This window comes from Macaca mulatta, chromosome 16, assembly GCF_049350105.2.
Source record: "Macaca mulatta isolate MMU2019108-1 chromosome 16, T2T-MMU8v2.0, whole genome shotgun sequence".
Taxonomy (NCBI): domain Eukaryota; kingdom Metazoa; phylum Chordata; class Mammalia; order Primates; family Cercopithecidae; genus Macaca; species Macaca mulatta.
In genome coordinates, this window is record NC_133421.1 from 82,886,593 (window position 1) to 82,911,767 (window position 25,175).

Consider the following 25,175-nt stretch of genomic DNA (forward strand, 5'->3'; position numbering starts at 1 on the left):
TTGAGATGAAGTTTCGCTTTTGTTGCCCAGGTTGGAGTGCAATGATCTCGGCTCACCGCAACCTCCGCCTTCCGGGTTCAAGCGATTCCGCCTTAGCCTCCCAAGTAACTGGGATTAAGGCGCCCGCTAACAGGCCCGACTAATTTTTTTGAATTTTTAGTAGAGACGGAGTTTCACCATGTTGGCCAGGGTGATCTCGAACTCCTGACCTCAGGTGATCCACCGGCCTCGGCCTCCCAAAGTGCTGGGATCACAGGCCTGAGCCACCGCGCCCAGCCGAAAAACCACCATCTTAGACCGTCCTAGAGCTGGCAGAGCTGGCCCATCATACTCCATTAAACACTGGCAAGAAAAGCCTGTCCAAATCAAATAACTTATTTAAAACATGTTGAGATTATTTGTGTACTTGATAAAAGGAATCTACTACCAGTATAAATGCATTCAGATTAGTTGTGTACAGTCGAATTTTTATTTGTAGGAAATATTTCGATTTTTCTTCAGATATGTGAGACACCCCAAGAGAATATCGTAAGTATAAACTGGGTTTGGGGAAGAATAACATGGCAGTCGGGTCAGTATCTAAAGCTATATCTAAAGCTCTTGTTCCTAATTCCGATAGCATGTCTGTAATTGGGCCCCCAATTTCAAATTTAGTCCACTCTTCTTTTCTATACAACGAGAGGCTTTATGCTCCACTTGCTACATGACCCAAATCAATAATCCCATGCAGCAGCTTGGGGAACCCGAGGTTTCCACCATGGGACCAAATAAACTCAGGATACTTCTGAGAACTTCAATCCCGTGAAATAACTATTTCAGAGAAGGATCCTTGTGGAAAGACCGGAACATGAAGAGCATTCTGAGGTAACCCTTCCCAACTTTCTCCTCCACACATTCTTGCAGAGGAAATTAAGAGGGAGAAAAAAATTAAGAAATCCCAACTTAGTCGGGACTCTAGGAGTACATGTCAAGCATAGAACTCCTAATTTAAGGGCCAGGCTCCCTTGGGAAGGTAGCGAGTGCATCGCGACAAAATCCTACCTCCCGCCTTCGGAATCAAACGGCCCCGCATCCAAACAGTTTAGAATCCAGCTTGTTCTTAATGCTACAGTCAAGAGAGGATCCATAACCCGCCTTGGTCATCTGCCCTTCTGTGTTCACAACCGTTCATAGCACAAGTTCTTCGGTCTAACCTAATCTTTCCCTGCTGCGGGGTTAAGCCCAACCTTTCTTTCTGACCTTGGGGAGCCGGCAGCTCCCCGCCCGGTGCCCTCACAAAAGCCTGAGGGGGCCCCCTCTCCAAGATGAGACGTTTCTCCCATCCCCCCACCCTCCTAAATTTAGGACAGGGAAGCTTTAGGGCCACTGTCTCTCTTCCGGGACCGATCACACTTCGTTCCAAATAGGAAACGATAGGGGAGTAAAAAGATGGAGGGGCGGGAGACCTGGACCCCGGAGAGTCACCTTCCAGCTACCCACAGGAACCAAGCATCCGATCACTCGCGCATCCCTCTCCCCTACTCCCCCGGCCCTCAGTGGACCCCACAGGGAGCCCCGCCGGGTCCACACTTGCTCCGACCCCCATTTCGCGCGCCCCCTCGGCTCCATCTCCCAAATCCTCAGGCGACGAGTGGAAAGGGGGTCCCTTCCCTCTCACCTGGGACGGAGGCGCTCGCTCATGGCAGCTGGCGGAGGGAAGCTACGCTGCGCCGCTCCGCGAGAAGAGGGAACAGAGGGGGTTGTGTTTCGGCGGCCGCCACGCCCACCCCCTCGGGCCTTAGCTCTCGCAGCCGCTCGGGTGGACGCAGCCGGTGGCGAGTACCCCTCAGTCGGACCCGTACCACCGCTACTTCCGGCGTCTGCTCCGCGCCCCCCCATGTCGCTGCCGCCGTGGTACCGCCCTCTCGCGGCTGCGCAGTGGCACGATCCCAACCGCGCCGACCGGTAACCCCGCCCACGGGAAGAGGCGGGCTCGGAGGGGGAGGAGCGACTAGGAGCTTCTGGGAGAAAGGACCTCCCCTGGGGTGGCGGAAGCACTCGCCTGTTCACAGCCAACGGAGGGTACGGTATGAAAGTCAAGCCAGGTTTCAAATAAACTCAATTATGTCATAATAATATCATACAAGTATTTGAGTTGAATCCGTGTGAGGTAACATTTTTAAAAATAGGCGGACCTATCCGGCAGTGGTGCAGACAGCCTGACGCGGTTTCCTGGCCGGGGGTTGGGCAGGCGCTTGGGGGGCTTCCCTGGGGGGGCTTCCCGCCGAGGCCGCCTGGGCTTTCGGGTCTTCCGAGGTGAGGACGGTCCTGTGAGGTGAGCTTCCAAGGGCGGGGTTGTGTTCCGCGACCCACGTTCTAGGTCTGGGGAAGACTGTCCTGAGCGGAGAGGGGAGGGAATCGGGTGCCGGCGGAGGGTCTTCCTGGAACCGCAGGAGGAACCCCTCGGTGGGGCTGCGGGAACGCCGGTGCCTGACCCAGAATCTGCCAGGCCGACCCCATCCACTTCGCTGGCAGAATCAGAACAGCTTTCAGGGAAAGGAAGGGTGCGGGGAGGTGGGCAGGCTGGTAACGCGGCCGGAGGAGGGAAAGGTGGCTGAGGAGCGCCGGAGGTGAGGGCGAGGATTAGTGGAACTGTTGAGGTCCTCCTTGAGCCCAGAGGCTTGGGAGGTCTTAACTCTCTGCTTTCCGGAACCTGTTTGTTTTTGATTCAGTACCGTGCCGCATTTACTCACTGCGCGTGCTGCCAAGTCACCTGTCTCATCGTGTCTTACACAGGCTGACATTCACGTTTCATTCTGCCACACTCGGGAACGGTGATCGGGGAAGAATGGGGATCCGGGAGAAGCACCCGCAAAACTAGCATCCTCCTAGAGGAGCTCGAGTAAGTAAACAGCCACATATAGACGTTACCCTGGGAATGTACCGAGATGTTTCAAGTAGGATTGAGTGTGAGGTGGAGTGGAGGCAGAAACGTCTAGCAGGTGTCATGCCCTTTCTAACGTTATTAGCCGAAGGTCCATGGACTGGCTTCATTTGTGTGTATTTTTGTAAATAAACAGTCTGTGGCTTTCATCCTGTTAGTGTGTACCTCCAAACAAAGAAAGACTGATGGCTCACGCCTGTAATCCCAGCAAGCCGGGCGCGGTGGCTCACGCCTGTAATCCCAGCACTTTGGGAGACCGAGGCGGGTAGATCACCTGAGGTCAGGAGTTCGAGACCAGCCTGGCCAACATGGTGAAACCCCGTCTCTACTAAAAATACTAAAATTAGCTGGGCGTGGTGGCCCAGGCCCGTAATCCCAGTAATCCTAGCCACTGGGGAGGCTGAGGTTGCAGTGAGCCGAGATCGTGCCACTGCACTCCAGCTTGAGTGACAGAGCGAGACTCCATCTCAAAAAAAAAAGACCGAACAACAACAAAGTAAGAATGATTACTGTAATCTGTTGGCAGAAAACAGTTTTGTTTTGAATGACTTCGTACAGGATAAGGTGAGTTGGTTGCTTTAATGAATGGGTTGGTCAAAATTGTGTCTGTTTTGTGAATGGTTTCAGTCACCTTTTTTAATCTCGTTGGTGGTCAGAGATATTACCAGTTGTAGTACTGAATAATATTTAATCATTTATATCTAAAGAATTAGTGAGCAAATATTGTATGCCAGGCTCAGTGCTAGCTGTGTGCAGGATAGATAGGTTTCTTGCCCTCTGGAACTTTATAGAAAGAACAAGAGATGTAGAAAGGAAATAACTTTCAACTAAACATTGGAATTAAACATTTTCTTTTCTGGACTCTAAAGAGTAACAGGTACAAATATACATGGTATAAATGTTTTTTAAAATTTTTTACATGGTATATATTTAACAAAGATGTCAAACTAATTTGCCAGTAATCTGTTGTACTAGAAACTATTAGTAGGCCAGGCGTGGTGGCTCACACCTGTAATCCCAGTACTTTGGGAAGCCAGGGCGGGCGGATCACAAAGTCAGGACATCAAGACCATCCTGGCCAACATGGTGAAACCCCGTCTCTACTAAAAATACAAAAATTAGCTGGGCGTAGTGGCGTGTGCCTATAGTCCCAGCTACTCGGGAGGCTGAGGCAGGACAATCACTTGAACCCGGGAAATGGAGGTTTCAGTGAGCCAAGACTGCACTCCAGCTTGGTGACAGAGTGAGACTCCATCTCAAATATAGGTGAAAAATAGGACTGTGTTCTTACCATGTATATATTTGTACATTATACATACATTTTGTGTATATCCGTGTGTGTGTATATATATGCATATTACTAACTAAATGTTAGTAGAGCTTCATTTCTCATTCTTAGATTGTGGGAATTCTAATATTTTCTAATATTTTCTTCTTGCACCCTAATGGATATTCCATATATCACTTTGGAAACCTGTGCTGTAATCAGTAACCTTTGGCCGGGTGCAGGCGTGGTAGCTCACGCGTGTAATCCCAGCACTTTAGGAGGCCGAGGCGGGTGGATTGCCAGAGCTCAGGAGTTCAAGACCAGTCTGGGCAACACGGACACAGTGAAACCCCGTCTTTACTAAAATACAAAAAATTAGCCAGGCGTGGTAGCATGCCCCTGTAGTCCCAACTACTTGGGAGGCTGAGATAAGAGAATTGCTTGATGCTGGGAGGCAGAGTTTGCAGTGAGCAGATATTGTGCCACTGCACTCCAGTCTGGGTGACAGAACGAGACTCTGTCTCCAAAATAAATAAATAAATAACCTTTGGTTCCTGGCCTAAGTTTTTTATTCTTTACCATTCTGTCCTTGAATAACATGTTTATGGGTTTTTAAACAATTTTTTATCCTCATGTAATGACTAGTTGACTTGCTGTAACCTTAAGTAGCAAACATCTAGCTTGTTCCAAATGAATTTAAAAGATACAACACATAAGTAAAATATTGATGTTTACAAACTATGTGCTTCTCATAATCTCACATTTACATTTTTCAGGAATAGGATGAGTGATAATCCACCCAGAATGGAAGTGTGTCCTTATTGTAAGAAGCCATTTAAACGATTAAAATCTCACTTGCCATACTGTAAGATGATAGGATCAACCATACCTACTGATCAAAAAGTTCATCAGTCCAAGCCAGCTACACTCCCACGTGCTAAAAAAATGAAAGGGCCAATCAAAGATTTAATTAAAGCTAAAGGGAAAGAGTTAGAGACAGAGAATGAAGAAAGAAATTCTAAGTTGATGATGGACAAACCAGAACAGACAGTGAAGACCTTTCCACTACCAGCTGTTGGTTTGGAAAGAGCAACTACTACAAAGGCAGATAAAGACATCAAGAATCCAACCCAACCGTCCTTCAAAATGTTAAAAAATACTAAGCCAAAGACTACTTTCCAAGAAGAAACCAAGGCTCAGTTTTATGCATCAGAGAAAACCTCTCCTAAAAGAGAACTTGCCAAAGATTTGTCTAAATTCGGAGAAAGTCAACGTAATCCTTCAGAAGCTGGAGCGTCTTTACTGGTTGGCTCAATAGAACCTTCTTTGTCAAATCAAGATAGAAAATATTCCTCAACTGTACCTAATGATGTACAAACTACCTCTGGTGATCTGAAATTGGACAAAATTGATCCCCAAAGACAGGAACTTCTAGTAAAATTACTAGACGTGCCTACTGGTGATTGTCATATTTCTCCAAAGAATGTCAGTGATGAGGTTAAAAGGGTAAGAATATCATTATTAAGCAATGAGAGAGATTCCAAAGGCAGGGATCACCTCTCAGGAGTCCCTACTGATGTTACAGTTACTGAGACTCCAGAAAAGAACACAGAATCACTCATTTTAAGCCTTAAAATGAGCTCATTGGGTAAAATCCAAGTCACGGAGAAACAAGAGAAAGGACTTACTCTTGGAGTAGAGACGTGTGGGAGCAAAGGAAATGCAGAGAAAAGTGTGTCTGCAACAGAAAAGCAGGAACGGACTGTCATGAGCCATAGCTGTGAGAACTTCAACACCAATGATTCAGTCACAGAAAAGAAGTCTCAAGGAGAAGGACCACATTTAAGTTTGTTCATTCCAAGGGAGACAACTTACGAGTTTCATTCTGTATCGCAGTCAAGTAGTCAAAGTCTTGCTTCTCTAGCTACAAAATTTCTTCCAGAAGAGAAAGCAGAAGCCTGGAATCATAATCGTGTCCCTGATGTAAAGGCATTAACGGAGAGTCCCGAGGAACAGGTGTCTCTGGAGCCCAAATCTGATAGTCCGTTCCAAGCATCACACACTAGGTGCCAGAGTCCTTTATGTTCAGCCCAGCATCACACTCCTCAGAGCCCCTTCACCAATCATGCTGCAGCTGCTGGCAGGAAGACCCTTCTCAGCTGTGTGGGACTGGAGTGGTTTCCAGAGCTCTATCCTGGTTACCTTGGACTAGGGGTGTTGCCAGGGAAGCCTCAGCGTTGGAATGCAGTGGCCCAGAAGCCACAACTTACGACTCCCCAGGGGGAAAGACTCTCACAAGGTAAGCAAGCTTATTTTCACTTGCCATCTGTCCCATCCAAAATGCTTTCTCTGCCTTTTGAATGTATAAGGGTCAAGATACCAACATTTTCAGTCATTCAGTTTATTTTCACCTAGGCATGCCAGTAGACTGCACATAAAGTTGCCCTGAAAGAGGCTGGGTGCAGTGGTTCACACCTGTAATCTAAGCACTTTGGGAGGCAGAGGCCAAGGCAGGTGGATCACTTGATTTCAGGAGTCGAGACCAGCCTGGGCAACATGGGAAAACCCCATCTCTACTAAGAATACAAAAAATTTGCTGGGTGTGGTGGCGCACCTGTAGTCTCAGCTATTTGAGAGGCTAAAGTGGGAGGATCACCTGAGCCCTGGAAGTCAGGGCTGCAATGAGCCAGGTATGGGCCACTTCACTGCAGCCTGGGCGACGGGAGTGAGACCCTGTCTCAAAAAAAAAAAAAAAAAAAAAAATTGTCCTGAAAACATTACTTCTTGCTTCAGGGTCAGTAGTGGTGGTTTATCCCTCTCTTTTCCTCTCCCCTAAGAGTTGAAGATTACACTAGGGCAGGCTGGCTATAATGAAAGCAGTTGAGTTTCTGCATTGAGAAGAGGCATGTCCGGTAGAAACTGGATGGGTAAACAGACTCGAGAAAAACATAAAGACTTCAAAATTCAGCTAGATAGAATAAGCACTGTGTTGAGAATCCAGTCAGGACCAGGTTGTACAAGAAATAGGTTCTAAGTTTACAGGACAAGAAATGGGTTCTAGGTTTCAGGCAAATGCAACATCTAGGAATTTAGAGTAGCAAAGTAGGATGCAGGTGGTAGGACACAGGTAAAACTAGCCAGGTAAGAAGGGCAAGCAAGGCAGGTAAGTGGAAGTGGAGGCTCAGGAAATGAACAGTGACGATCAAGGACCAGAAATAGAGGATGTGGCCAAAAACAAAAAAATGTAGGCCACAAAGGCTAGGACCCAAGAGTAAAACCAGTGATTGAGCCTGGAAACAGGAGAGATGAGGTAAGAAGGACTTGGGGCGAAAGGCTGAACATTGAAACTCACCTTGATTATGAATCAAACTCTTCAGAAGCTTCCTAGAGGCTCCTTGCTGATGGCTGGAATAGGTTAACAGGAGGGAAGACCAAGGCCCAAGGAGCCAGGAAGTTCCTGACAGTCATTTGAAATATCTTTGCTTTTCTCTGTTGAATCTCATCTTTAGTTATTAGACCACCTCTCTAGTTAAAATACATAACATTTCTGAAGTTTTTCTAGGGGCAGGGTTATTGTAAAGTAGCATACCTCTCTTGTGTAGTGGTCATTGGTGCTTTCATGCTTGTTTTGACAGGAGACCTGTAACAACTCAGAACAGGTTTGCAAGAGAAAAACTGATATTATCTGTTCCTAAAGGGAAATTGTTTTCTCCTCTGGTAGATTTTGCAAATGATGTCATATTCACTAAACCTCTATTTGCCTGGTCTCGAAATGGATGTGTACTAAGAACAGAACATTGGCCGGGCATGGTGGCTCAAGCCTGTAATCCCAGCACTTTGGGAGGCCGAGACAGGTGGATCACAAGGTCAGGAGATCGAGACCATCCTGGCTAATACGGTGAAACCCCGTCTCTACTAAAAAATACAAAAAATTAGCCGGGTGTGGTGGCGGGCACCTGTAGTCCCAGCTACTCGGGAGGCTGAGGTTGGAGAATGGCGTAAACCCGGGAGGCGGAGCTTGCAGTGAGCTGAGATCCGGCCACTGCACTCCAGCCTGGGCGACAGAGCGAGACTCCGTCTCAAAAAAAAAAAAAAGAACAGAACATTGCTAGCCCAAAGCTACATTTTCTTTAACTACCTTCTATAAACAGGCCTAACGTCTACATTTTTTTTGTACAAAGTTGTAGTCACAAAGTCAAGCCCCTTCTCCGTAATAAACACATTTAATTATATTAACATTTGTGTTGCTATGTGGTTTTCAGAGTGCCTCTATCTGTATTTTTATTCTGGCCACACAACTCTGAGAGGTGGGCAGAGTGAATTTATCCCTATTTTGTAGATGATGCAACGGGTACAGAGAGAATAAGTGATTTGTCCAACTTTGTGTTGCCAATAAATAGTAGAGCTGCAAGGAGCACCTAGTTTCCTGAGGCCTAGTTTAATCCTTTCCACTAAATCATGTTGTAGAAAATACACCGTAACTAAAACCACGTTTGTTGTAGTGCCATTCTTTTCTGTGTAGGGGTTTTTGTATTTTGGTTTGTTTTTTGAGACGGAGTTTTGCTCTTGTTGCCCAGGCTGGAGTGCAATGGCGCAATCTCTGCTTACCTCTGCCTCCTGGGTTCAAGCGATTCTCCTGCCTCAGCCTCCCAAGTAGCTGGGACTACAGGTATGCGCCACCACACCCGGCTAATTTTGTATTTTTAGTAGAGGTGGGGTTTCTCCATGTTGGTCAGGCTGGTCTCGAACTTGTGACCTCAGGTGATCTGCCCACCTCAACCTCCCAAAGTGCTGGGATTACAGGCGTGAACCACTATGCCCAGCCTTCTGTGTGTTTTTCAATTGCAAATGCACACACTCCCCCCATGATAAATCTCTCTAGCAAGCTGAAGGACTTGTGTATTTTCTGTACTATATTTTATAGTGCTTAGGAATGTCCCTGATGCATACTTTTCATTTTAGAGGAAAAAAAGGGAGGGACCTGACGCTTATCTGTGTTGACTATGACTATCATTATGCTAGATACATTATCTCATTTAACCCTCTTAACAGCTCGGAGGTGACACCACTGTCGCACCTTCTTATTCCTCATAAGGAATCTGAGCATCAGACATCTTTTTTTTTTTTTTTTTTTTGAGATGGAGTCTTGCTCTGTCTCCCAGGCTGGAGTGCAATGGTGCGATCATGGCTCACTGCAACCTCCGCCTCCCAGGTTCAAGCGATTCTCCTGCCTCAGCCTCCCCAATAGCTGGGATTACAGGCGCCTGCCACCGCGCCCAGCTAATTTTTTTTTTTTTTTGTACTTCTTAGTAGAGACGGGGTTTCGCCATGTTGGCCAGCCTGGTCTCGAACGCCTGACCTCAGGTAATCTGCCCGCCTCGGCTTCCCAAAGTGCTGGGATTGCAGGCGTGAGCTACCGTGCCTGACCTGAGCTTCAGACATCTTAAGTGACTTGCCCATGTTCATGCAGTAAGTGACAGAATCAGGATTCAAATCCAGGTTCGTCTGACTCTACTAACTATCCCAAACAGTGAACCTGAAGTAGAGCTTAAAGACCACAGGTAGAAGAGTCAGGTGAACCTGGAGGTATTAATTACTAACTATCCCAAACAGTAAACCTCAAGTAGAGTTTAAAGACCACAGAGAGAAGTCAATACCTTGTTTGATATGTTATTAATACATTTCGCCGTTAGGTCCCAAGAACACAGTAATAAGGTATAGTAACTTGAAACATTAAATTACCCAGGTTATGAGATAGGATATAGAAGGGAAAATAGAATTTTTTCTTCAGTAACAAGTTCCTTCCAAACAGTGGTGAAAAACTATCTTAATCCCTTTTATTGCTTATAGTCTGTAACTAATAAATGCTGTGCTTAGTTTGGTACTTCTGTATCAGACGGTAAATAAGCTGTAATCATCATAGGGCCTCTACTTCCATTATAAATTGAAAAACTATTGAAGTTGGATCCAGGATCAATGTTCAGACTTTGATTACCACCAAACGAACAGAAGATACCAGAAGAGAGAGACCCTAGGATCAGGTCAAGCCCTGATCCCTCCACTAGCCAAGGATTTCAAGGCCACATCAATTTATAGGGGTTAAAAGGTGGTGCCATTGGCTCCTCAAAAAGCTTTGTAATTTCACCAGGCAATGGCTGTCTCCAGTGACTGCAAATTAGAGTTTTATTGAAATCTTTGCATAAGAGAATGGGCTATACCTTTTCTCGCTCAGGCAAGACCTTTGATAGGTCATGTGCCCTTCTCAGGAAGCCAGTTCATTCCTTTGATACTTAAAGGCAGGGCCAGTGAGCTAACAGTTACTGAATTAACTGCAGGTCAGGCCAGTAGGCTCACCGGACTGGAGAAAGCAGGGCAAGGCCAGGGAACCACATGGTTCTGACACTGCTGCATGGTTGCAATTTTCAGGAAGTTGGCTCTTTGCACCATTTTCCTCAAATTTTTTCCAAGATGAATGGGGTTTTTTTAAGAGACTAACCTTCACCTTGCAAGAGAATTATCTTCTGTGCAATTTCTTGGAAGCCAGCATGATTCTTTTCATTGCTCTTTAATGATCATTTGGATATTTTTACATCCACAGCAACTTTTACCACACCTGCTAAACCTGTTATCGGTGTTTAATTTATTCTTTATCCTGATGAACCAAACCAAGACCAGAGAACCATCAGTAGTAGAGATTACCTGTCATAAAACACGGAGAAAACCAGGTGCAGGAGAAATGTGATTAAGGAGCATAAGCCCTCTTTTTTTTTTTTTTGAGATGGAGTCTTGCTTTGTCGCCCAGGCTGGAATGCAGTGGCGCGATCTCGGCTCACTGCAAGCTCTGCCTCCCGGGTTCACACCATTCTCCTGCCTCAGCCTCCTGAGTAGCTGGGACAACAGGCACCCACCACCATGCCCGGCTAATTTTTTCTATTTTTTAGTAGAGATGGGTTTTTACTGTGTTAGCCAGAATGGTCTCAATCTCGTGACCTCGTGATCCACCTGCCTCGGCTTCCCGAAATGCTGGGATTACAGTTGTGAGCCACTGCGCCCAGCCTGCATAAGCCGTCTTTTCTGGTTCTGCTTAAGTTATTCACATACTGAACGTAAATAGGAAATGTTTCCTGGCCAATAATAGTAATAGGGTAATAGAACAGGCACGTTGACTGTGGACAAGTCACAGTCATAATAGGAGAAAGTCATGCTTTTGGCCGATATGTTTAGCAGATGATAGAAGATGTAAAAGAGGCCAGGTGTAGTGGTTCATGCCTATAATCCCAGCACTTTGGGAGGCTGGGGCAGGCAGATCACATAAGGTCGGGAGTTCAAGACCAGCCTGGCCAACATGGCGAAACCCCATGTCTACTAAAAATAACAAAAATTAGCCTGGCGTGATGGCGTGTGCCTGTAATCTCAGTGCTCAGGAGGCTGAGGCAGGAGAATCACTTGAACTCAGGAGGTGGAGGTTGCGGTGAGCCGAGATCATGCCACTGCACTCCTGGGTGACAGGAGCAAGACTCTGTCTCAAAAACAAACAAAAAGATGTTGTAAGACTCACTTCATGAAGCACATGCCCATCAATCACCTGGCCAGGGTACTCAGCAGACCAAAACCAAGTAGAGGTCCTGATTTGCAGGGGTCCCTTGGCCTTTTGAAAAACGTTTTTTCAACCTGTAATTGATTTGACTTTCAACACGTAGCTGCAGTTCAATGCAGAAATGTTTAATTCACCTGTTTAGAATATGCTTTTCCTGAGGCTTAGCCCTGGATCCTTCGGCACTGGATGTTGGGGAAGGGGGTACGTTTCGGTAAACAATGACAGTGACTTCTGTTTGGAACCATAGTTTCTTTGTTGGAAAGAGCTCAACTCATATAAGGAGTTTGGAACCCCCTACCGGACTTACAACCTCCAACTTCTCTCTAATGAGGCTCTTGGGAGCTGTACAAAAAGGTGAGGCTGGAGTTTGACTGTTGCGTTCTGTTGCTGGTTCCGGGCATTTGGAAAAGTTTCTCTTAGGCTGTTATAGCAAGGCTAAAGAGGAGAGGAAACAAAATGTTAAAATGTCTGTTGTCTTCCTAGTTTTCCACTTGTCTGTTTTCATTTTGGAGTTTGACATAATTGAAAGCACCAAAGCTAATAACTACCATTTATTCAACAGCTTGTATTTTTTAATACCTACCTCCAACTTTCCCTGGCCCATATTGATTTTGCCTCCTCCCAAAGCCAGAAAGACTCTAAACCTCAAGTTAACCAGTTGTATTAGTCTCCTCCCACTAAAGATTTTAACCACGCACCCAAAACAAGAGTAACAAAATTTGAATCTAGTCAAGTTAAGGGTATTTGATGTTAGTTAGCCTTTATGTGTTTAAAATATGTGCGTGTAAATCTCTGAATTACAGTTCCATCACTCATGCTAACTGGGAAAACTTGAATGACCCGCGGATACTGGCCCTAGTTTCAGTCACTGTAACAAGCCGTATTTCCTTTTGAACAGGCTGGATCAGGTGCAACACCACCATAAGGAAGAGTGGAGTCGGTGGCATCACGATGCTCTTCACAGGGTACTTCGTCCTGTGTTGTAGCTGGAGTTTCAGACGTCTGAGTAAGCCTTTCTATATTTCTAGCCTAAATAACAGGTCCCATTCCGTTATGTGGACCTCGAAGGGATTCTCTGAATTGCTTTTTTTTTTTTTTTTATTTTAACAGCTTTACAGTATCTGACATGCCCTGCTGAATGAGCTATTGCCTGAGGTTTCTGGGGTTTTTTATTTTTTTATTTTTGAGATGCAGTTTCGCTCTTGTTGCCCAGGCTGGGGTACAATGGCATGATCTCGGCTCACCGCAACCTCCGCCTCCTGGGTTCAAGTGATTCTCCTGCCTCAGCCTCTCGAGTAGCTGGAATTGCAGGCATGGGCCACCATACCCGGCTAATTTTGTATTTTTAGTAGAGATGGGGTTTCTCCATGTTGGTCAGGCTGGTCTCAAACTCCTGACCTCAGGTGATCTGCCCACCTCGGCCTCCCAAAGTGCTGAGATTACAGGCGTGAGCCACTGCGCCTGACGGGCTCTGGGGTTTTATTAGAGGCTTGGTTGTAATGGCCTGTATAAGATTTGACTAGAATTCACATAATTGTCCTTGCCCTCCATTTCATTTTTTTTTTTTTTTTTTGAGATGGAGTCTTGCTCTGTCACCCAGGCTAGAGTGCAGTGGCACAATCTTGGCTCACTGCAACCTCCGCCTCCCGAATAGCTGGAACTACAGGTGTATGTCACCAGCCTGGCTAACTTCGTATTTTTAGTAGAGACAGGGTTTTCACCATATTGGCCAGGCTGGTCTTGAACTCCTAACCCCTGGTGATCCACTTTTCTTGGCCTCCCAAAGTGCTGGGATTACAGACATGAGCCACTGCACTCAGCCTTTCTAGCTTTTTTTCCTTCCCTGCCAAAAGGTCAGATACCTAAGAACTGTTTCCTTGCTCCAGTGGAAGGTGCTTTTCCTCGGTGCCTAAGAGCACGTTTTTGGCATTGAAACCAAACACTTTTATACCACAAAAGAAAGGAGGAGGAATAGAATACAGCTGTCACTTACCAATGTGTCTAAGTCTTATTGCTATCTCAGTTAATCTACTTTGAACACTTAAAAACCAAAGTGCCATTCTCCAAGTTTCAGCTTGCACTGTCTTACCCACAAGGAAAATACTTTACTTTCATTTCTCTTAATTCAAGATATCTTTCTTCATTTTCAAAGTATTGTATTATAAAAATATATCCTTATAGTTAAAAAGACATGATGGGTATCAAAAATACAGTATGTTTGTATAATTAAATTTTTGTGCTGGTTTTGTACAATCAAAAACCAGTATTTTTGGGCCGGGTGCAGTGCCTCATGCCTGTAATCCCAGCACTTTGGGAGGCCGAGGCCAGCAGATCTGGGGTCATGAGTTCAAGACCAGCTTGCCCAACGTGGTGAAACCCTGTCTCTACTAAAAATACAAAAATGAGCTGGGCCTGATGGCGGGCGCCTGTAGTCCCAGCTACTTGGGAGGCTGAGGCAGGAGAATTGCTAGAACCCAGGAGGCAGAGGTTGCAGTGAGCCGAGATTACGCCATTGCACTCCAGCCTGGGCGACCAGCGAAACTGCATCTCAAAAAACAAAACAAAACAAAACCACCAGTATTTTTGTACAATAAAAAAAAAAAGCCCACTTTCAGATGAAAACCTCAGGTATAAAAGTACAAGATAACGATGAACTCTGAAGGCCAACATAATTCACACACTAGACTTCTTTTTTAAAAAAATCACAATTGGATGCTAATTGGGATGTGTTTGATGAAATCGGTGCCTAGCGAGTAGCGGGTAGGTCCGACAGCAGGAACAGGGCAGCAGCACACTCCTGCATGCTGGCTGGAATGGCCTCGCCGCCATCTCTTGTGTCAGACACCTGGCCATGCGTGGGGGAAAGCAGTGCCTTTCTGATCGTCCTGCATAAATGGAGAGGCCCAAAACCAAGAGTCATTTCTCCCACAGAGAAAAGGGCTTTTTCTTAAAGTTTTACCAGTCTGAAAGGGATTGTTTGATAACTAACATTAGTGAACAGAGACTGAAGAAAGTGAAACAAACTCATTGTGCTTAATACTCTATTTCTAAACTTATAAAACAAAAATATAACAGAATGATCTATAGAGGCAAGAGATAGCAACAGTCATTGGAAGTGGCCTCTTGGATCCTTACATTTGTCTCTGTTTATCCAAAGAGCTGCAGCGCTGGCGTAAGTGGTGTTGACCTGGACATCACTTATTCTGGAACAGCAAAGAGCATACGGTGGAGACGACTGCAATACATACTTAACAATTTAAAAATGTGTAATATGTGGGACAGGGAGAGGGAGTCAAAAAAAAAATAAAGAATAAAATTATTGGAATCTAAAATAATGATACAGGAAGTAAATTTATTAACGTAGACAGATCTGGTTCTGTCTGGATGTTCTTGGCTTGCTGTCAAGAACAACTGAGAATTAGAGAAAAACTAGTTTTGTTTAATCATAAAGTTATAATTCAAGGAGATGTGAAGATGACAAAGTTCATCATTAAAATTAAAAAGTTATTTCTCAGTAAAAACCTAGTATCTCATTACCATTCATCTATATGAGATACCAGACTACTACCTATATGTTGATACAGGAGAGTATCTGAATTGGCAGAAAATAAGCCCACATCAGGCCCTTCCCCTTAGGGTCTCTGGGGCCCTTGACCAGATCTTGATAGGTGCGAGAAACACAGGAGCTAAGGATGGGCATTCGAGTTGCAGGTAAGCCTCCGCAAAAAACCTTACAAATATTTTTAAGATGATTTTTAAAATAGCACACTATAATGTTAAATCACATTTTATACATCTTAATTGAGTATAATAGTGACCAGGTGGCTAACTTATCATCTCTTCCTGGAAACTTTTCAGAATCCCACCCCTATCCCTTTCTCAAGAGTTTCTGTGTATTACTGCGAAATTCCTCTCAATTTGTTAGGATTGTTTTTGGCTGGTGGATTTTCTGTGTTTCTTCATCTCATCAAACTATTCAGCGTCTGATTTTTTTACTTCCGCTTTGGCCCATAGAGAGTAACTTGGATACTTACAGGTAGAAAAAGCTTTGAGGAAATTTAGGCAGCATCAATGGATAAGTGTTTCCCCAACCTCCTTTCTAACATAGAGGGTTAGTTGTATATCACACACATACACCCCTCTGCCTCAGCTTTGCTTGCGGTATCCTCATCCCAAAATACATGAGGTCAGTTCCTCTTATGTCCCAGCTCTTTTAAAACTACAGGAATGCCGGGTGCAGTGGCTCACGCTTGTAATCCCAGCACTTTGGGAGGCCAAGGCGGGTGGATCATGAGATCAAGAGTTCAGGATCAGCCTGTGCAACATGGTGAAACCCATCTCTTTTTTTTTTTTTTTTGAGACGGAGTCTTGCTCTGTCACCCAGGCTGGAGTGCAGTGGCCGGATCTCAGCTCACTGCAAGCTCCGCCTCCCAGGTTTACGCCATTCTCCTGCCTCAGCCTCCCGAGTAGCTGGGACTACAGGCGCCCGCCACCGCGCCCGGCTAGTTTTTTGTATTTTTAGTAGAGACGGGGTTTCACCGTGTTAGCCAGGATGGTCTCGATCTCCTGACCTCGTGATCCGCCCGTCTCGGCCTCCCAAAGTGCTGGGATTACAGGCTTGAGCCACCGCGCCCGGCCGTGAAACCCATCTCTACAGAAAAACGTAAAAAGTCGCCAAGCTCAGTGGCACATGCCTGTAGTCCCAGCTGCTCAGGAGGCTGAGGCGAGAGAATCCCTTGAGCCCCGGAGGCAGAGGCTGCAGTCAGCTGAGATTATGCCATTGCATTCCAGCCTGGGTGATGGAAGTGTCTCAAAAATCCCAAAAAACCTACAGGAAAGCCACAGCTAGCATATGTTGACTTGTACGTTGTTTCTCTCTCTTCTCAAAGCTGGAATGCTGGGGCTACTTTTTACCTACCTTTTCTATTCCCAGTCCCCTGCTCTTTTCCATCCCTAATGGGAGTAATTTAATTATGCAACAAATTCTCATAGTTAAGGTATTCGGCAATATATCCCTGTATCCTAGAATTCTCTGTAAGGAAAAAAGTTGTGGTTGAGGGAAAGAGTTCTACATTCAGTTATTTTAGTTTAATATTACTAAGAACTTCATTGGAGCCCAGAACAATCTTCCCTGCCGAAAGCTTCGTGCCCATTCTCTGTGAGTGCTCTTTAGGAGAGATGCTTAATGATTCTCTCCACACCTCCCCCTGCATGCTTACTCAAGACCAGGAACTCTTGAGGTGAGAAGGTAGATGAGAATGACCTTCAATAATATCCTCTTTCCCAGTCCCCCAGTTCCCTCGAGCAGGGGCAGCAGACCACCGTGACCCAGAGACCAAAGCCGCCCACTGCCTTGTTTTTGTACATAGTCAAAACAAGCCCTGCTCATTTGGTTAGGTGCTGTCCACGGCTGTTTCACGTGACAACAGCAAAGTCGAGTAGTTGCGACAGAAACCATATGCCCTGAAAAGCTGAAAATATTTACTATCTGGCCTTTACAGAAAAATTGTGCCGACCCCTGCCCTGGAAGAGAACAGTACCTCCGTGTGTTGGTGTGGCGAAGACGACTGGAGATTGCCGCTCTAAAACATGTTTGGATTAGGAAGCACATTTAAGTAGGAGAAGCCTGTTGTGACTTGTCTCTAGTGCCTTCATGCCCTGTGTTGCCCACTGAATTGCCCCGTAACACCTAAGTGTAGTGGTAGCATAAAGGGATAGCTTGTCACCCCTCAAGGTTATCAGGAACATTTGTATCACTGCTATAAATGAAGTAGTATCACTTGTCATAATCAGAATGCTAAAACATAATGAAAAAGTTTAACTTAGTCACAGTAAATATTTTATATCCCTGAAAATAAGTTCCTTAAAGAGAATAGAACTATTTAATGATCCATCAGTCCTAAAAGGAGATCTGCCTTGTATTGCCAAGTTTAAGGCAAAGGTGAGATCCTGTATTAATAAGAAGACGGCTTTTTTGGTTGACATTGTTAAGTACTAAGAATTGTAACTCACATATAGTAGGAAACAAAAAAAAACTCCCCGCTGACTTCCTTGAATTAGGTACTGAGAATCCACAAATAAAGTAGTGTGGGTAACTTTCAAGAAGCCATTGGAAAGTCTCCACATTCTGGAATTACTTGTAAATGTCTACAGAGTAATGGAAGGAAAGGCTTCCTTATCTGCTCATTGCTGCCATCTGGGTTGGGAAAATAAGTGAAGATGTTTCATCAAGTCCTTCAAGAATCTCTTATTAATGTTCAGAATAGTTTAAGAGCATTGTTGAGTTAAACCGATAGCTGATTGATTATTTTCTGAGATTTAGATCTAAACAAACTCAGCATGATCAGGAAGCACCCCTCACAGCTCCAGGGTGCAATACTGATGTCAACTTGTCTTGTGAGGATACATTTTTCGCTCATATATGTAAAATTGCTATAAGTTCATTTGCACAGCCAGTTCCAATCATGTATGTGGTCACCAGATTAAAAGCTTCATCCAGAAAGACAAGACTCTTCAGAACAAATAGCGGACAAGTCCACGCTTCAGGTGTGAGATGGAGTAACTACTCATCTCTTCACAGAGCCAAGGAAAAACGCTCTAACATGATTTACCATTTTAAACAGCCTTATAAATTTTGTCTCTTAAAATCATGCTCCAGGCTGGGCGTGGTGGCTCATGCCTGTAAATTCCAGCACTTTGGGAGGCCGAGGCGGGCGGATCACTTGAGGTCAGGAGTTCAAGACCAGCCTGGCCAACATGATGAAACCCTGTCTCTACTAAAAATACAAAAATTGGCCAGCTATGGTGGCAGGTGCCTGTAATCCAAGCTACTCGGGAGGCTGAGGCAGGAGAATGGCCTAAACCCAGGAGGCAGAAGTTTCTGAGCCAAGAGCATGCCACTGCACTCCAACCTGGGCAACAGAGCCAGACTCTGTCTCAAAAAAAAGTAAATAAAATAAAATCATGCTCCAGAAGGAGAGGGGGTAAAAGTCGTGTTCTGCCCAGTCTGTGGCATTGGTGAGAGCCCCACTAGGTAAGAAGCAATGCTTAGATCTTGCTTCCAGGCAGCAGCTTGAATTCCCAAATCTTCCTGCAAGGTGCATACAAATGGAGCATGAGAATCCATACACATAATCCGTATTCACCTTCCCATCCATCCTGCAGAAGAGGCATGGTGACACCCAGGCTACTCTCCATGCTTGAGAGGACGTATTAGAAGATACTGTTACTAAAAGTTGAAAATACTCAGGGGCATGCTTGAACACCCCGGTTGTAACTCACACGTGGTCTGTATAAGTGGACTAACCTCAGGGCGGCCTCGTTTAATCCTGAATAATAATATCTGAAAGACTGAGTTTACTTGGGAACGTGTAGTTTTTCTAATGCACATTAAAATTTATTTTAGCTGTTAAAAAGAAAATCATTTTATTATCAGCAGACTCCTTTATGCTTTATGGGGCATCTACATACTACTACCGCCACTCTTCATAATAAAAATATTTGTAAAATATAAAAAATACTCCCCTGAGCTGATCATCTGCCTCTTCTAGAGCCTCACCTGTGAAATGGGTGGGTGTGTCCCTGAGTAAGTTATCCAGTTTACTGGGGCCTCCTTTGTACTGTAATTTGGGGATAATTATTCCTACTTTGTAGACATTTAGTGAGATTAGAAGTCTTATGTGTGTTAACTCCAGCAACATCTGTGACGGTAGGAACTCATTGACAGCAGCTGTTCTAAAGCCTGTAGTATGTGCCATCATACTACATACAAATTCCAACCTTGAACGGAGGAAGAGAGGCCCTACTACAATCCACACACAGATCCAGCCAGCATCTGGGGCTTGCTTTGTGCCGAGTGCCGTGCAAGGTTTTTTGCATGTGTTTTCTCCTTTTAGATTCAAACAGTCCTGTGACAAAGGTGCTATCCTGCTCATTTTCAAAAAAGAAAACGGGCTTGAGGTAGAGTGATTTGCCTACGTAACTCTGTGCTGTTCATCACATAGCAGCCCCATTGGTTTGAACTGGCATTCAACCCCCCCAAAACCTGACTTCTGGGCTCCATTCTTTTAGACTGCCCTAACTGGGGACTCCAGCTCCAGGCAGGCCAGGCACTTGTCTCTTCACCAAGGTGGGGGTCTAGTTCTTCCTGACACATCACATTGCACTTCTCCATTTCTCCAAAAGGCTCAGCACAGCTGCTACCTCTCCTGTCCCAGTGGATTAAGTTGCCTTGGTATTGGCCTTTCATTATGGCATTACAAGATAGCAATACTGTTGAATGTTACATGTCACTACCTTACCTCCCCAGGATAAGCCTATTTTGTACCATCTACTCCATAATACTCCACACATAAGGCACAGAATATATTCTTAGATTTAAATAAGCCATACAGGGAAGCAGCTGTCATGCTAAAGAAAACCATTTGAGTTAATTGCCAGTTAGTAGCAGCAGCTGAGGCCACATGCAGAGGAATTGCCACATGCAACCCGGAACTGTTGGTAGGAGCTGAGCAAAGTATAATGATCGTAGATTTCCCATAGACTCGAACTTTTGGTTTTTATGTACATTTTGCTCCCGTTTTATGGATAACTCATTCCTGCCAATCTGCCTCCAATCCTGTTGTATTTTTAGTAGCTCGTTCACTTACAGGATCAAAAGAAAGAAACCTGCATGCCACAGGCTACTTTTGCACCTCACTCATACCCTGCTTAGGATGACAGCAGGCTCACTGTGGAACTTGGAAAACACAATCCCATTGAGCATCTTCTCCTGACCATGGGTTAGTTTGTAATAACTCCTACCAGTTGAGTCTTACTGTACTTACTGGCATAATGGCCTGGTCTTTGACACAAAAACAGAAAAAGTGAATGGCATGACTTTTTGTAAATTCAGATTTCTAAAGATGTCTAGGGAACCATAGGAGATGGTTAGCCACCTTTGTGAGGAATTGGATGGATTCTGCTTGTTAGTGAAGCTTATTTCAGGCATTGAAGCCCAGCATTACAATCACAGAGAACAAGGCTCTAGATATTGCAAGGCACATAAAAGCAACTGTACAAAAAAGTCAAGGGTTCTGCCTCTCTTACCTGTCATCCCGATAAAACTATTCTCTTGCAGAATGGAGACTGCAAAGCTCAGGACAGTTTAGAAGCTATCAGAATGAAGGTATGATCAAACATGATTTTTTTTTCTTCCCGATAAACCAGAAGATAGCAGAAAAAAGAACCAGGTGCTACATTCCCTCCCTTAACCATACTCTGCCCTCCTGCCAAAAAAGAATCTCAAGGATGTTATGTACAAGTAACTGAAGAGTAGTAGGCAACAAAGCGGGAAATGACTATTCCTTTTGAAGGAACAGTCTTGTCCAACAGGAGATGCCAACAGAATGGTTTACAGTATCCTCTCATTCTCTCCTAATTCACTCTCCCATCTGGTGCAGAAAAGGAGTCATTCTCCAGCTCCCTGATCATTCCTTGCCCTCCCAGCTCTCAGCCCAGCACTAGCCCAGCCCTTTGGGTTCCTTTGCCCACCCTGTGGCACAGGTCCTGCCCTTGACCCCTGATCCCCAGGCAGGAGAGCAGGCACTCTGTTGGGGATGGGGGAAAGCTTCCAAGCTTCCACAGCAGAAATAGGAGGTGCTGAATCCCAGGGCTGGTTGACAAGCTGCAGATAAAGTGAAGCTGTGAGGAAACACATACTGCAGATAGTCCCTCTGTGCAGATACTACAACTTCACAGAGGGCCGGGGTGCTGGCCGTGCGTTTAGGGTGAAACCAAGGTTCAAGATGCCTTCAGTTCCAGTTTTAAGTGCCAAAAGCATACCTTTCAATGAAAATTAGGCTTTCATTGTAAATGGGCTTGTAAATTCCCCACAGTCCCACAGATTGCCTCCCACCTTCTTTCAATGTCCACTCAGAACCAGCAGGGACTGCCTTCCTCCCAGGCCATCACCCACCCGGCGTCCAGTGCTCAGAGTCCCCAGTAGCTGTCAGTAGCTGCCCCAGTGTTGGCGCTGTCTGGCCTCTGTGATACTTAAACAGGTGTCCGACATTCAGTCACCTAGACCAGGGGTCAGAAAGCTTTTTCTATAGAACACCAAACAGTACATATTTTATACTCTGCAGGCCATTGGGTTTCTGTTGCAGCCACTGGACTCTGCCATTGTAAGCACCGGAACAGCCATGGCCCTGTTCCAACAAAACCCTTTATGAGCGCTGGAATTAATTTCACATGTCACAAAATATTTTGATTTTCCTCCCACTTTTTACAAACCATTCTTAGCCCTTCACCTGTACAAAGAAAGGCAGCAGGCTGCGCTTGGCCCACAGGCTGTAGTTTGCCAACCCCTGACATAGGCGCTCATCAACACTTGGTGTCTATTGAGAGTGTGTATCTCTCCATAGGGACTGGGCCCAGTTCTCAATCCGGGCCAGCCCTGATTCCAAAAACCACGCATGCTACCCAGTTAGCAGAAGGAAAGCCTCGGGCTGCTCAACAGAGAAGTCCTACCCTACCCACAGCAGAGATCCTAGAAGTTGGAGAGGAGTCTGGGAGGAACAACCACACATACGCGCCCTGCATGCATGATGACTGCCTTTCAAAGGAGAGTGAGGGTTTGCTTGGAGCCATGCAGTGCTGCTGGGTGAGCTTCCCTGGGGAGCAGAAAGGAGTGAGAATAAAGGGACGAGGCACGATGGCACGTGCCTGCCTGCACTCACCTTCGTGTAACTCGGGTTGAATAAAAGATTCATCTTGGGACTAAGGAAAGTGGAGAGAGACGATTACAGCCCAGCTCTTGCCCTCCCATCTTCTGCTCATTAACATGCTCTGCGCCAGCCTGCTGCAGAGTTCATATTTCAGAACCCTGTAGGGAAGGTGCCCTCCCTTAGCCAGGGCGTGAGGGAGAATTACGGAGGACTGCGGAGAAATGGGCGTTAAGTGTCTCTACTCTTAGAACAGTTTGTGAAAAGATCGACACCCATCCCCAGCATGAGTACACATTAAGAGGATGGGTTCGAGTTCTGAGATCGCCAGGGTCAGGCAGCGGTGCCAGGAAAATACTGGGGCAGATGCTTGCCAGACGCTTCATTTTCCACCATGGACCAGCAAAGGTATGGAAAGATCTAGAACTAGAAGGCCAGGCCCAGCACTCTGATGGGAGTTGGTAACTGAAAGATCGTACTTACTGAGAAAATCGGCACTTGGGTCCCTCGGGGCAGAAGCCAACTAAATAGTTGAGACACATTATTCTGGGGACATGGCGGTATTTACACAGAGGACCTGCTGGGCAAAGAGAAAGTGATGAGAAGGATCCGTTTCAGCAAGAGGGGAAAACACATGAAAAAGTTCCCTGGGAAGGGTGTGGATGGTTATCGGGGCTTCACTTAATACGGGTGGATAAATCTTCCCGTCCTTTCCATACCACCCTAAAGTACCCACTTCTAGCCATGAGACAGGGGTGGCGAAAGGGAACCTTGGAATGTGCTGGAGCAGGTGTCAGCTGGCAAGTCCTGATATCGAGTTGGAAGTGTCACTGACATGCTGTGTCCTGGAGGACTTGCGTGGATATGAACCATACTTTGTTGTCTGTTATTTGTTTAGGTATGGGACGTATAGCTGAGGAAAAGCTGACCTGGCTGGGCGGGGTGGCTCACACCTGTAATCCCAGCACTTTGGGAGGCCAAGGTGGGTGGATCACTTCAGCCCAGGAGTTTGAGACCAGCCTGGGCAACATGGCGAGACTCTGTCTCTACTAAAAATACAAAGATTAGCTGGGCGTGGTGACGCACACCTGTAATCCCAGCTACTTGGGAGACTGAGGCAGGAGAATTGCTTGAACCTGGGAGGCAGAGGTTGCAATGAGCCAAGATCGCACCACTGCACTCCAGCCTGGGTGAAAGAAAAGGAAAAGCTAAACCCACAATCCTACTGATCTTCTCAGCAGCCCTCACCCCCGCCCAGATCCCTAAAACCAATAGCACTAAGAAGTCAGTAAGAAAAACCTATCTGAAGACACAGGAGAGGGAGAAACTCTGTTGCTTAGGGCATGGGAACCCTGCTGGGGGAAGCTGCCTCTTAAATTTGACTGACAGCAATGGGAAAGGTAGGACATGCTTAAGCAACACTCAGGATCCCCCAGGTGGGTAAGTGGAATGCAGAAGAGAACGCATATGAACTAAGCGTTTCCTGTGGGCCTCACCCTGTGTCAAGAGCTTCCTGTGGATCAGTAACTTGGAGAAGGGCATGCAGCTGATACATGCTGAAGGTAGGATTTGAACCCAAGTCAGTCTGCCCCAAGAAGCCTGTTATGGCCCCACACCAGGCTGTGTTTTGTGTGTCACGGCAGAGCTGGAGAACTACAGAAAGGCCTTCTGTTGGGGTTCCAGCAAGGCACAGACTCATCGGGACAATGGCCCCTCCCCTGCTGAGAGCCCCCACACCCTGATCCCCACAACCCCTAGGGCTCCCTGGCTTCCAAGGCCTCACCGTCCTTGCAGAAACCTTGGTCATACCAAGGACAGTCCTGGGACTTGAAAGCTGGCTTCACATGGAGGAAGGGACACTCCTTGTTGCTGCAGTCACCTGAAAATCCCAGCACTCTTTGTAGAAGCAGTTTCTCTTTGTGGTCACTTCTGTGTCCCCAAACCAGATTGACCTTGCCCCTCACATACACAGAAGACACTGGCCTTTATTCTGGGAGTCACCAGCTTTTTGAAGACGGCGAGTATGTCTAATCCCTTCTGCAGTCTAAAGAGGGTGCATCCAAGTCTTATTTGTTAAGCAGGGCATGGTCGGAATATATGCCTCTGGAAGAGTAAGAGTGGGGGCAGGACCCCAAATGGAAAAGGAGGCATTGGAACTGAAGGCAGTTGGAGGCTAGCAGGAACAAGGAGAGCCAAGAAGACCTGCGACATTAAGTGGAGATAGTTCTATGTTGCTGTAACTGAAGCCCCCTCTTCATCTCTACTACAAAACCCATGCTGCCTGCAGAGCCTAGGGAGGCTGTTCCCCTTGGTGGAAATGCAAAGAAAAGCAGAGCCCTGCTCAAGTTGGCACAGGTATGAAAAGAAACACTGTGCAGAGTGGATACCTGCAGTTATACTAAGCCTGTGTCATCATCTCTCTGTGGATTAGACCAAGTCTCCGGTTTAGTTTATTTCCTATAATGAGCCAGCTCAGTGGGCCCGGGCTACCCAGGTGCTACTACTACTACTATTATTATTATTATTATTATTATTATTATTTTGAGATAGGGTTTTACTCTGTCGCCCAGGCTGGAGTGCAATGGTGCGATCTTGGCTCACTGCAACCTCTGCCTCCCGGGTTCAAGCGATTCTCCCAACTCAGCCTCCCGAATAGCTGGGAATACAGGTGTGCACCACCACACC

The 25,175-nt window shown here is 45.9% G+C and overlaps 4 protein-coding genes across 14 annotated transcripts in view; 2 read left to right on the forward strand and 2 right to left on the reverse strand.

The window, feature by feature from the left end:
- The window catches only part of COG1 (component of oligomeric golgi complex 1), a 37,979-nt gene extending 36,184 nt beyond the window's left edge, over nucleotides 1-1,795 (forward strand). Inside the window, 1 exon segment of the mRNA NM_001266362.1 lies at nucleotides 1,657-1,795. The gene's annotated coding sequence lies outside the window, so the exon portion shown is untranslated.
- The window catches only part of VCF1 (VCP nuclear cofactor family member 1), a 24,201-nt gene extending 22,241 nt beyond the window's left edge, over nucleotides 1-1,960 (reverse strand). For 2 of the 3 annotated variants that reach the window (XM_015120213.3, XM_001087084.5), the window contains exon 1: nucleotides 1,658-1,906. In XM_015120213.3, coding sequence (XP_014975699.2) covers nucleotides 1,658-1,878 — 221 coding nt within the window. In that variant the 5' untranslated portion in view covers nucleotides 1,879-1,906. 3 annotated transcript variants of the gene reach the window in all.
- On the forward strand, nucleotides 1,938-19,207 carry MTNAP1 (mitochondrial nucleoid associated protein 1). Of its 7 annotated transcripts, none has more exons than XR_013407154.1 (6): nucleotides 2,272-2,314; nucleotides 2,776-2,881; nucleotides 4,967-6,489; nucleotides 12,035-12,141; nucleotides 12,686-12,793; nucleotides 17,289-19,207. XR_013407154.1 is itself a non-coding variant. In XM_002800584.4 (5 exons), the coding sequence occupies exons 3-5, from the start codon at nucleotides 4,974-4,976 to the stop codon at nucleotides 17,387-17,389; spliced, it is 1,725 nt and encodes a 574-aa protein (XP_002800630.3). In that variant the 5' UTR covers nucleotides 1,938-2,061; nucleotides 2,776-2,881; nucleotides 4,967-4,973; the 3' UTR covers nucleotides 17,390-19,207. The 7 variants fall into 7 exon arrangements, 5 of the variants coding, with proteins under 5 accessions (XP_002800630.3, XP_014975712.3, XP_001087438.4 ...); XR_013407155.1 differs by lacking the exon at nucleotides 17,289-19,207 and adding an exon at nucleotides 14,945-15,119; XM_002800584.4 differs by lacking the exons at nucleotides 2,272-2,314; nucleotides 12,035-12,141 and adding an exon at nucleotides 1,938-2,061.
- CPSF4L (cleavage and polyadenylation specific factor 4 like) overlaps nucleotides 12,020-25,175 on the reverse strand; it is a 21,261-nt gene continuing 8,105 nt past the window's right edge. Inside the window, exons 4-7 of one of the 3 annotated variants that reach the window (XM_028836742.2) lie at nucleotides 24,274-24,369; nucleotides 22,974-23,067; nucleotides 14,923-14,990; nucleotides 12,020-12,222 (exon numbers count right to left, since the gene is read on the reverse strand). In XM_028836742.2, coding sequence (XP_028692575.2) covers nucleotides 12,212-12,222; nucleotides 14,923-14,990; nucleotides 22,974-23,067; nucleotides 24,274-24,369 — 269 coding nt within the window. In that variant the 3' untranslated portion in view covers nucleotides 12,020-12,211. The remainder of the gene's footprint in view (nucleotides 12,223-14,922; nucleotides 14,991-22,973; nucleotides 23,068-24,273; nucleotides 24,370-25,175) is intronic. The other 2 variants (XM_028836746.2, XM_077972626.1) reach the window with 2 other exon arrangements.